The sequence below is a fragment of the Phasianus colchicus genome, chromosome 2 (genome assembly GCF_987193195.1).
Source record: "Phasianus colchicus chromosome 2, bPhaCol1.hap1.1, whole genome shotgun sequence".
NCBI lineage: Eukaryota > Metazoa > Chordata > Aves > Galliformes > Phasianidae > Phasianus > Phasianus colchicus.
The window spans coordinates 98,699,391-98,712,033 of record NC_143437.1 but is presented as its reverse complement, the minus strand read 5'-3'; the positions used below and the strand labels follow the sequence as shown (position 1 = coordinate 98,712,033).

Below are 12,643 nucleotides of genomic sequence, written 5' to 3'. Positions count from 1 at the left end.
TGGAAGAAACCCTGTACCTGAAAGACACCTAAATCTTACTGAGCAGACTATCCCCTAGAATATAAATGTATATTTTTGTGACATAAGGGAGCATTAGTCCTGAGCAACTGAAGCTATGCACACACACGTCCAACGAGTTGTGAAGAGGAAATAACATCTGACATATTTTTTCCAGTTTCTAAACTTTTGTTTGAAAGTACGTAGTTAGGTGCATTTAATGCAGAATTCCTATGTAACAAAATAATGCTGCCAGTTTAGCAGTCTTTAATATGGGACGTATTATAAATCTTGCATGTCTATCAAAATGGCAAGAGGAACAACTCAGATTTGAGGATTTTCACTTTTTATAAAGCTTTATTAAGTATTTCTACAGATGAGGAGCCATGAAGCTAAACTAGCAATTTATTTTTTTTTCTCATGTCTGAGTAGAAGAATGAAACTGTGCTGCTCATCTACAGTGGGTCGTGTTTGAAGTGACTGTGCTGTTGAGACAATGAAAGCCATATGAAAAAGGGTTTGAGCTGTGTATTGCAGGGGCTTCACCAGTTGAGTCGGAGCCCAGAGTTATTCCACAGAATAACAGTGTGCATCAAGATAATGGAAGATCGAGTGAGAGAAAAATGGAGATCAGATGAAAAAGTATAGTTGTAGACTGGAAAGAAAACAGTCTGTATATTTTATACTTGTGCTTTTGTAAAACATGCAGAGTTGTATCTACTGCATCAAAATTAAGTAGCTAAATTGATGGGGAGAGGGGATTTGTCAATGTATGACTAGTCAAGCACAGTTGAGAAGGCATTTCCTTTCTCGTAGTGTTTCTCCATTCTCTCCTCCAATCCCACTGATTTTTAAGTAGTAATAAATAGTGATGATTATTTTATTTAGCTGAAATCTGAATAATGGTAGTTTGATTGTTTCTATTACCTTTTTTTCTGTCACTATTTAGACAAATCTCTCCAGGTTCTAGACAAATGCTGTACAGGTGACGTAGTGGGAATCAGAAGGTGATTGGCAAGTACAATTCCTTGCTTTCAGAATGATAGTTCACATCCAGATTTTGTAGATGAAAAAGAGTTTTTGTGGTTGCTTTTGCCTGGATAAGAAGCTCCTATTCTCCATAGGGCAAAATTTTGCAACACAAAAAGCCTTGGAGTGATTAATTTGCAACACCATGCACTGACAGTTATAGGGCAAGAGGCCAAAAGATGTAAATAATGGAAAGTCAAAGTGTTCTCCCAGCTGTTTTAGTTGCAACGTGCTGGGAGTAGGGGAATCTTGATTGAGTGCAATAATTAGGGTAACTTTGCTTCCCTGAATGTCATTCTTGCACATCTTATCTTTCAAAAAAGCTTTAAAACAAATTTGCTTTTCCTGTATTGATGATTCTGCCAATTAGAATTAAAAATAACAGCTATGTAATTTAAGAACATGTACTCTTTAAATTGTTTTGGAACTGTCTTTGTTTAACCTTCTGAAATATTTGCATTTCACAAGTTGCAGTAATACAGTTTCATAAACCATTGCCCTTTTCAAATGACTGTCAGTATTGGCTTCCTAAAATCACTTCTAATAGGAGAGAAACACGACCAAGAAGTTTGCTTTGAAAAATCCACTCATTTAATCAGTTTCTTGACATTCCTCAGTCCTAAATTAAAATGAATAATGTGGAAATATTTTTCCTGTGTACGTTTAGTCACCTTTTCATGTAGCATGTGGATGTGGGAGCTAGCTTGAGCAACTGGCATCAGGAGAATAAGTAATTCTTCAGTTCTTTTGTGCTTGCTCTAGATTGGACAGGAAAAGCTTTAAAAATAATAAAAAGCTGGTGATAGTCAATACAAATAACATCTTTTCTTGTATCTAGATTTGAAAGGGGGATTAGTTGTCTGATTAAATTTTAATTTGCAAGTGCTGATGTTTTAAAATGATGTTTGTCTGCTGAAATTCTTGATGAAAGTTCAGTCAGAAGATGTCAGTAATATCTGAAGCTTTACTTTTGACTCATCCTTTAGGGAAGAGGCATAACATTGCTCAGACAATCTAGTGACCAAGATGCTTATATAATGTGAGAAAGTACTCTACATTTATCAGGGCAGGAATTTTAAATATCTGTCTCTTCTGCATCTTACGAATGCTTGGCAGCGTGAAGTGGGAGTTTAAATTGGGAGCTATGTTTGACAAAACATAATTGTAAATATCAAAATAATTTTTCTATCACAATTGAAACACGAAGTTCATGTTTGGATTTGTATGTCTTTTTTTATCAATTTTAATCTGTTGATTTTGGCTATCATGTAAGTAAGGCAGCACCTATTTTTCTTCTAAACACTTTCTTAACCTAGACTTTAATGCATTGTGTGGTTTCTTTAACCAACTGTGAAACCAACTTTTTTCCAAACGGTATTCATCTGCTGTTTTGTTTTTAAGAAGAAAACAGATAGTTCCGGAAGTTCATCTCATACTGTGGCTTATAGCTCTCTTAAGAAATAAAGTAGGAAGCTTATATTAATTATTGCAGCAACTAACTAATAAAAATATTCATTTTTTTCTTACAGGAGATGACCAGGTGGAGAGAAAGGGTCAAGTTTTAATCCTTTTAGTGGAACAAGCTCTCAGTTTTCAGGACTACAAAGCAGCTAGTATGCATTGCCAAGAACTCATGACTGCAGGTGAAGTAAAATAACAAAGGTGTCATGGGGTGATGATGGTTGGAAAGCTCGCTCTGAAGTATGTTACTTCAGACTGATCCATTTCATTCAAAAAATCAGCTACTTTGTGCAAGTCAGCATGTCAGCTGTGCGTGGTGTGTAGCATGAAATATAACAACTTCCATTTATGTCACAGATCTACAAAATAAGTCATGGTGTGTTCTGGTTGTCTTTTGAGAATTTGGTCTGCTGAGGTCTCTGAAATGAAAGTGTGTACTGTAATTCAGATAATCCTTTTCTTTTTGGTTCAGAAGCTCAAAAGTATATCCCATTAGGGATTCTATTTTTTAGTGGGATTTTCTATGGGTTTTTTTTCGTGTTAAAAAAAAAAAAAGTCTTATTTTCTTGTCAAGTTGTTTAAATACTCCAAATGCTATATTTTGGAATTATGGAATCATGGGAGCGTGGAATGGTTTAGGTTGGAAGAGACCTTTAAGAGTTCCAAGCCCCCTGCCACTGATTGTGTTTTTGGTAATCACCACATGAAACAATATTGCAGTTTAATATGTATTTGTCCATATGCGTTCAGTATTGCTGATACACAATTATATTTACCTATGAAATTATTTGTGGAATGTATTTCAATTTCCTTTTAAAATGCTGCAGCTTGCAAAAGTTCTCTGCAATTGCTATCCCACTTATTCATTGCTTGAAATAATTAAGAAAAATTTTTCTTAGACAGCTGGGTAGGAATATTTCATTCAGTTTTCTATATGGAAATATGCTTATAGTGTTGTAGAATCTAGGAGTAAGTGCTGACTTTTGTTTCTTACCTAATATTACAGGGCCCTGATTCTTTGTTGCATATAGTAACCATAGTAGATGCAGGCAGTACTGCTGCAGTCTGATAGGGCAGGCGTTTGAAAGGATCTTTGCTGTGACAGGGGCATGCTGTCGGCTCTAGGTTATCTGGAGTCACCTAAACTTGCCCTTCAGTGAGTCCTTAGTAAGAGATATAAAGTGGACACGTGTGAATTTTTCAGATGACTTTCTATCAAGGTAATTAACATATATATGTACTATTTATGTAATTCTTATATGTGAGGATATGAATGAGAGTAAAGGATTTGTATGTTGAGATACTAAGGAATATAGGTTTTTTTTCTCTGCCTCTTTTTTCGGCCACAAATTTGTGAGAGGGTGAAGAAACAGATGAATTGAGGTTATTCTAGTTTATCAGTTGATAGTTCTTACCAAAGTATTAAAGGGAACTTCTGCTCTTTTTTATTTCTATTTTATTTTAAGTCTATCCATCCACTGTCCTCCACCCCAGTAAGTTTGTTCTTGTTCTGCTCTCTCTCTACTTTCACTGCTGCGTGACAACATATGAGGTGTCTTCTAAACATTGTTACATAATGGATGCTCAATTAGGAGTGCCATTCTTGTAATATATTTCATATTATGTTCTGAAGTGCGTTCTTTTTTTTCTTACTGCTAGTGTAAAAGTGTAGCGTGTAGGCATACAGATTCCTATTGTAAAGATATCTACAACGTGGTAGCAGTGAGTCTTCATTCTGTTTGGTCAGTCTGAACTTGAATTACATCAATTTGATGGGGCCTTCACAGTACCTTTCTCAGGGACTGTGTTGACAGGAGTACCACATACCCTCCTTTGTCTCATCCAGTGAGAGTACTGCAACTTGAGAAACTTGCTCAGAAGTTAATTTTGTGTTCCCTTGTAGGCTATGCTAAAAGTTGGGAAGTATGCAGTCAGCTTGGGCAATCAGAAGGCTACCATGACTTGGGCATGCGTCAGGAACTCATGGCTTTTGCTTTGACACACTGTCCCCCAAGTGCTATAGAGGCATTGTTGGGAGTGAGCAGTTCATTGCAAACCCAGGTATGTCTTTCTGAAACTTCTTTCATACATTTAAGTGTACTAAGGTATTAAAGGGAACTTCTGCTCAGTTTTGTTTCCCGAAGTGTGTCTCTCTGCCACCCCCACTGCAGCAAGCTTATACTTGTTCTATTTTCACTGTTCTATTTTAGCATAAGTTTTCCTATAAGCTGTTCATATGATGCCTGCTCAGGTAGAAGTTTTCATTCAGTACTTCTAATGTTTTAATTTATTGTCTGATTTAACATTCTATCTGCAAGTACATCAAAATCCTTTTTCTAATGTTATCCAGGTTCTGTCACCTGTTTATACGCTGTAATGTAACGTAATTAAATGTCCACATAAAAGTTAATTAAACACTTCTTTTTATAGATTTGTTTCTGTATAATACAACCATCTTAGAAGTTTTATGTTCTGTCTGAAGACACAAGGGGGAGAGGAGAGCAATAGATACAGTACATGTGCAGTCTAATTAAGGCAACTACAAATGCATATCCTTTTTAATTATAAAATTGCTTGTATAGCTATGTGTATGAAAAATATAGGAAACATGAAGGCAGTCTCTAGAACTTTGGTAAGAGGGTAGTAGCAGAATGAAATTGTACAGAGTATTTGAAATGAAGTCTTGCTTCTGCATGCATGTTTGGGCAGGTATCTACTATAGTTACCAGCTTAAACACAAATGAATCTTGGCAGAATTGTTACCTATGCAATATAAAAATAAAAGCATGTTTCCCTCCCTTATGTGCCTAACGTATGGTGCTGTATAAAGCAAAATGTGATATGCATTCTGTCAATTAATTGCCTGTTTATTGCTGTATTTTTCCTCTTTTCCTCTTAGTTGTAATGTACTGTCAGTGAATATTAGCCTTTTGCATCCCTTTTTCAAGGGACAAGATTCTCTTCTTCATTCACAAAGTTTGGTACTGAATTGTTTTCTTGGGTTTCTTTATTACTGCAATATGATTTGTTTCGAGCATATAGTGAAGATTATTTATTTGGTACTTGCCCCAGGATGTGAAGCCCAAATTGAGATTTCCACCGAAGAATGGTTAATCAGTATCTTCTGCAATTACTTCCTCCAAAAGCTGCACACAATTTTTTTTCAGTGCTCTTCCTTAACAAACTTAATGTGTTCTGTCCAAGTGTGCTAATTTTGTATATTTTGATAAATGCAAAAAATCTTTATCAGCAGTTCATGGTAATGAGATGATACTAAAAGACTGTGACTGAGTTTCTTTTGTAGAACTTTGTTAGTTTTATGGCTTGCTAATGTAACAGCAATGCCTAGCACCTCAGTGGCACAGTTCCCATAATGAGTATTTTTGATGAAGTCCTTCAGTTTACGTGGTTCAGAAGAGTGTGTATAGTCTAAAAAGAACCAAACAATTCTTATATTGTATGGAAAAAAGCATTGCACAAAGTTCAGAGTGAAGGGAAAGTCATTTTTCCTTGGAACTGGACAACATGAGTAAGAAGATGCCAAATATATCTGTTTTCTTTTTCTCCCTACCCTTTTTGCCTCCTCCCTTCTTGTTTTCCTCTCATGGAAGCTTTTGCATCAGAATTTCTTGAATTTCCTGTGGAATCAGTGTTTTATATTTTGATTATTTGTTCTGGTAAGACATTATTCTGTCTTCATAGATTCTCTATCAGGCTGTGAATTACCAGTTGCTTCCTTCAGAAGGAGGTGAGAATGTGAATACCTCAGGACCTTCTTCACTGATGAGTAAGGATACAGAGGTAATCTTTATAGAGAATTCATACAGTAGTAATGATTTTGCTTTATATTATTCTGAAGAGCCGAGTTCAAGTGTGAGCAACATCTGCCTGTATATGTGTCAAATGTGCAGTCTTTAAGGCTGCTAATTTCCATTTGATTGTTATGGGTTCAAGAGTTCTGGTTTCTTTTTTTTTGTTTATTTGTTTTGTTTTGTTTCTTCCTAGGCAATTTTAACATCATAGGAAAAATGTATATATATAAACCTAGAGGCAGGACAAGAGGGAAGTTCAAGAAAACTTAACAAAATAAAATACATTAAAATTGGTTTGTATTTTTTTTATCTGTCTTTGCAAATCAAAACATTTGAAAATAAGCCTGTGCTATGTATTCAGAAATATCTTGAGTTAAACTTTTTCTTTTGTATATCATGAAATAAGCGATTTCTTCACCATTTTAGATACTGCATGTGAAGTAGCTTTTGTGTGCAAAATCAGAAGACAGATCAACCCCGAGTTATTTGTGGAAATAAAGGAAGGGGAGCAGAAAAGTCTACTGTTCTTTTCTACTTTTCAAGTTTATGATTTTAAGTAATTTAATTTTGTACATGTACAATTGGGAGTACGTTTTTTTTCTCTTTAAAGTTGATACTGTTTTCCTTTTCTGAAAGAAATGAGTTATTTTTCTACCTCTTTGGAGTCTGGATAATTCTAAATTTGATTAAGAAGTTGTTTTGGGGAAAAAAACATTTTCATGTTTACTTTAGATCCCTTTTATTTTTCCCTGTATCTTTTCTCTTTAATTCAGTTTTTCTTTAGATGTTAAACAAATCTCAGGTTAGGAGGAAAGAAAAACTCTTAAAGAAATATAGAAAAGTAGAGAAGGAAAGAAAGAGTTAGTTCATATGGTATAGGCTGTTTTCTATTTGTGTGTTTGTAGTTGAATTGCAGCCTATTTAGTGATATTTTCCCTTGAAAGAATTTCCATGAATGTGATAGCTGTAGATGGAACGTGTTCGTCTTTGATTTCTGTGTATTTAATACCATATTGCTAAAATAACAAATAATGTTTTGTCTTCTTTCAAAATGTTACACTGCAAGTTCTGTACATTTACTTATTTTAACTGTTTGTCCTCTGTTGAATTATGTAGGATTTATAGCTTCTTTCATTTCTCACGGTTTTACAGTGCCTCAAGAGAGAACATAGCCAACAATAATTAAGTGCTGTATAATCCTACCTTTGTTTTAATCAACATCTGATATGTAATATAACTGTTTTACTGCTGTAGCATACCCTGGGAATTCCTCCATCTGGAATCTTTAAAACTGCAGGCAAAAATATCATGGTAGCTGCAATTTCAAATAGTTGTGATATATATCTACACACAAATGTATATTGCATTTATATACATACATATGCATGCGTGTGTGTATTTTTTTTGTGATTAACTGAAACTATCTTTTGTGGGTTAGTAAATGTACTGGTTTTAATTCATTAATTGCTAAATTATAATGCTCATAGAAAGAAACAGCTGTAATTACTGGAGGTGTGATATTCTTCATGGAGTTCATTTAGTGTCACTGAACTCCTGTGATGAGGAAGAGGAGATCTGAAGGTGGACTCCATGCTTGCACTGTTTGAACTCCTGCTGGCAATTTAATCAATGATGCACAGAGAATAATGACACTAACTAGCCATTACAGGCTTGATTCATTTATTTAATCAAAGATGTCAACAATTTAAGATGTCTTTGAGGTATCCTTCTGTCCTTATGCTACTGATCCCAAAAGTCTAGGTCCTCTTATTAGACCTAAAAGTATTATGAATATATCCTAATTACTACCATGTATATCAGGCTGTCATCAAAGCTTGTGTTTTAAGTAGCTGAATGAAAACAAATTGTCTGTGCTTAAAATTGCATTACTTCCTAGGTTCCAATGATAGTAATAGCCTTAATAAATCATTAGACATCCAGTGACACCTGAATTCTAGTGTTATAATCGTGGGCTGCATCCTTTTTGTAGTTTCTAATCTATGTGTTGGTTTATGTTTGCAGGAATTTTTTATGTTTTGTCTAACTACAAATCCTTTAGCTTTTCTTTCATGTAATCAACATATGCAAGTTTTCCTTAAAACGAAAAACAAAAAACAAAACAAAACAAAAAACAAAACAAAACAAAAAAAAAAACAAAAAAAAAACCAGTACATATTTTTCTATTCTCATTTGTTACTTTCAGAGGACTGTTAAAGCATAACATATATTCAGGGTATGATTTCAGTGTATTTGGATTCTTGCATGTGGGCTAGTTGTCATTAAAGGGAACAACAATAACAAATCAGTGTGGCAGGTATTTTTTTATCACTCTCTTCTCTGACTTTTTTTTTAAAAAGAAATCATTGGTTTTGTTTTTTGTTATTAGGTTAGACTGTTTGAATCTGTATAATAATATGTATATAAACACATGCAAGTATTTTAGCTGTTAATTTAGATTATCCTGATAATTTAGAATTTGATGGCTTTTTTTTATAGTGATTTAGATTCATATAATCTTTTTAGATGCTAAAAGAAAATTTTCCTCAAAATCTTCAAGCTATAATGTCCTCCTAAAGGATACAATTAAGCTTATCTTACTACATTGGATCTTTAATATTATTTCGGGAATAAAATAGATTTACAGAGGTTAATACAGGATAGCATGAAGTTAGGCTAAAAGTGTTGCAGTTCAAATTACAGAGAGGAAGGATTTAAAGTTCTGGTATGTTGTACTTAGCACACATTTTGTTCATTTGCATCTGTCATGAGCAATTGTGAACTAATACTTATTCACTTATTACTTTTGCAGATAGAATTCTATTTCAGTAAACTTTGCTGTAAGGAGATAAAGCTGTGAAAGTTTACTGTATGGACGGGAATATTGATATTGTGTGGTGTTGGAGACAATATTTACATTACCATGCTAGTCAAGTGTTTATATACTAATGTGTAAACTTTGTAAAGCATGCCACAAACATAAAACTTTCATGGATGAAATAATTAGCACAGATCAACCAAATGGATGTTTTGAATATTAATTAGATACTTTACATGACAAAGAGCTGATGCAGAAAGCTTTTTTTGTCCTGTATGTTAAGAATTGATTTTAATGAGAGTCTGCTGAAACTGAGTGAAGATGTTTTGCAGGAAACCGTAAGGAGGCCTCATTGTGGCCTTCCAGCTCTTGAAGGGGGCTTATAAATAGGAGGAAGTACAACTTTTTACATGGACTAATAGTGATAGGAGAAGGGGAATAGCTAGTTTAAAATAAAATAGGGGAAGTTTAGGTTAGACGTTTGGAAGAAAATCTTTGCTCAGAAGATGGTGAGCCCCTGGCACAGGTTGCCCCCAGAAGTTGTGAATGCCCTATCCTTCAAAGTGTTTATGGCCAGGTTGGGTGGAACCCTGGGCAACCTGATCTGGTGGTTGGCAATTCTGCCCATGGCAGCGGAGTTGGAACTAAATAATCTTTAAGGTCCCTTCCAACCTAAGCCATTCTGTGATTCTTTGAATGTGTGTATATTGCAAAAATGTCTTAGGCTTGAGAATGGACTAGGTAGGATCTCGTATTCTTCATTGCATTCTGTTAGATTTTCTGTATTTCTATCTAACTTGTAAGTTCTGAGTGAGAATTTCAAGTCTTGATACTTCTTTGCTTTCTCTGGAGATGAGTGTTTACAGTTTACTGAGAACTCAATAAATGCTACCTTTATTAATATAAGATTGTCTCTACTATCAGATTGCTTGAATTGCTGAAGATGAACTTCAGTATGTTTGGTGATCCGCAATTTATTATTGCTGAGTACATAAATTTAAAACATCGTCATGATAAACTTTGGAGTTATGCACAGTTGGTATCTGGACACATGAGATTACAACTGAATAAGAGGCAAAATGTTCTACTGATCATGCTACTGACTTCAGATTTAAACTCCTACTTAACTTTTTTTTATACAACAGTTGTTGCCTAAATTAATGAATGTTGAAATAAGTTATTAATACAGCATATTAACACACTGTGTGTAAATTCTAATGTGTTTTGGTATTAGGTCATTATTGTAATTAAAACATGAGTCTAACACTTATCATTGTGTGTTGGATGTGCTCACAGGATGATACCAACATCTCCGCTAGCCAGTCTGCTGATTTGTTGTACTGGACAACAACAAAAACCATGAAGGTGTTGTCTAACACAACTATGACTACAAAAGCTATGCTGCATGCTGTGAGTGATGGTCAGTGGTGGAAGAGATCACTAACTTACCTTCGACCATTACATGTAAGGGATTGCTTACGTGTCTTGAAATGTTTATATATTCACTGATATGTTACTATAGGAGGGCTCCTTTGTACATTCCTGACAACTGAAGACCTCAAACTAATAAATTAACTACTAACATCAAGGGGCTGTTGACAAGCAAATCCCAATGAAACAATGTGCTTGAAGGTGTTTCCTTTTCCTAGTTTTTCTCTTGCTTTTTTCTAGCATAGTGTGACAAGGCATAGTTTAAACTTGGTTGAAATTCAGAACTTTGGAGAATGGAGCACAGTGAAGTCAACAATTTAAGTACTTAAGTTATCTTCAGAGCTGTTGATTTTTCAGTTTTTCTTTTCTATGTTGCTTATTTGAGTGGATTTTCTATAATATTCTTGATACCAGTTTCTGCAACGTCACTGTTAGTTGTGATTTAAAACAAAAATAAAAGTTAAAAAAGAAAAAAAAAAGCTTTGTGTAGGATGTTGCTTATCTTACTCTTGTGGATTTCAGGACTATTTTCAGATGCTTCCCTTCTGAATAGCAGTACAGAGTTTTCAATGAGGTTTTGTTTACAACTAAGCTGTACCTTTTTTTTCCTTTCCACAGGGGCAAGAACTTGGAGATGTGTTAAAAAGTGGGCTGGGAGAAAATATCACTGTGGAAAAGCAAGGCTGTCATCCATTTTATGAGTCTCTAATAGCTGACCCATATGTTGCAGAAGTAAGTTTCAGTTACAGAATTCTGAATCTTTTTTTTTTTTTCTAGATCTTATAATTAAGTAATAATATGGATTTTTGATGATATATTTGACTTGCAAGAATCTAAAGTTTTGTGTGAAAGTAGGAAAAATAGAAGACTGAGAGGGAATCTTATTAATGTGTACAAATAGCTTACGGGTGGATATCAACAGGATGAGGCTAGACTTCAGTGCATGACATCAGGACAACAGACTAGGACTGAAACTCAAACACAGGAAGTTTCATCTACATATGAGAAAAAAAAGTCACTGTGGGAGGTGACTGAGCACTGAAACCAGGTTGCCCAGAGGGGGTGCGGAGTCTGGTTCTGGACTGGAGATAGTTAAAACTTGCCTCGATGTGATTCTGTGCAGTGTGTTACATAACCCTGTCGGAAGCAGAGGTACTGGGAATAGATGATCCCAAGTGGTTCCTTTCATCCTTAACTATTCTCTGATTCTGTAGATAAATTCCAGAATTAAATAGAAATGAGAGCAAAAGAAAGAACTGAGGTCGATGATTGTAACTGCAGAGTATAGTGCACATGCATCAGTTATGATGTTTTACTTCTAGTCTGAAATCAGCTATGGCACATACCAGAACAATTCTTTGGAAAGTTTTGCAGAAGTGTTGTTGAGAACAGAGAAACTCGCAGAAACGAAGAGTGAAGCAAAAGACCTGCTTCCAACTACAGAAGGTATGAGTGTGCGTGTGTATTCACTCTTGTACTTGCTATAATATTGTAAGTATAGCAGAAGCTTTGGATGAGTTTAAGTGTGGACAGTAGTACGTAATGCTTTCAGTAATGTCTTGATAGTTTGTACAAATTATTCAATTTAACTTCTTGAGTTGGTAAATAGTCTTAATAGAAGTAGATAGAGCTTTTAGAGAAGTGCTGTTTCTAGAAGGAGTCGCTCAGTAGAAACCAGAAATTTTAAATATGAAAGTTGGCTTTAAATAAACAGAAATTGTTATTCGGAGACTGACAAGGTTATGAACATTATGAAAAAAAAAAAAAAAAAGCTGAATATTTCCTTAATACTGCAAACTACAAATATTTAAAATGAAATTTACCACACATTGTTAATATCTCTATTTGTTCAGAGCTCATGCCCTTGTTTAAACAGCAATCCTTATTGCAGGATCATTGCAGTATTTTATTTGGTGTGTAACTGCTCAGTTTCCAATTTCTGGAAACAGTAGAACTTTTTGTCTTTTTTAAAATTTTTAAATTTTATAGATCATACTCAGTAACTTGTTAACCGAAACAGTTCCACTTTTTAAAAGCAATACAAAACTTCAGTTGTTTGATATTCCTTCTGGCAATCTCCTGCTAGTTTAAGAAATGA

The 12,643-nt window shown here is 34.6% G+C and overlaps 1 protein-coding gene across 2 annotated transcripts in view; it reads left to right on the top strand.

Annotated features, from left to right (window-relative positions):
- NBAS (NBAS subunit of NRZ tethering complex) overlaps window positions 1-12,643 on the top strand; it is a 158,736-nt gene that overhangs the window by 57,281 nt on the left and 88,812 nt on the right. For both annotated transcript variants that reach the window (XM_031610992.2, XM_090136391.1), the window contains exons 33-38: window positions 2,556-2,669; window positions 4,391-4,548; window positions 6,190-6,288; window positions 10,411-10,578; window positions 11,164-11,277; window positions 11,868-11,991. In XM_031610992.2, coding sequence (XP_031466852.2) covers window positions 2,556-2,669; window positions 4,391-4,548; window positions 6,190-6,288; window positions 10,411-10,578; window positions 11,164-11,277; window positions 11,868-11,991 — 777 coding nt within the window. The remainder of the gene's footprint in view (window positions 1-2,555; window positions 2,670-4,390; window positions 4,549-6,189; window positions 6,289-10,410; window positions 10,579-11,163; window positions 11,278-11,867; window positions 11,992-12,643) is intronic.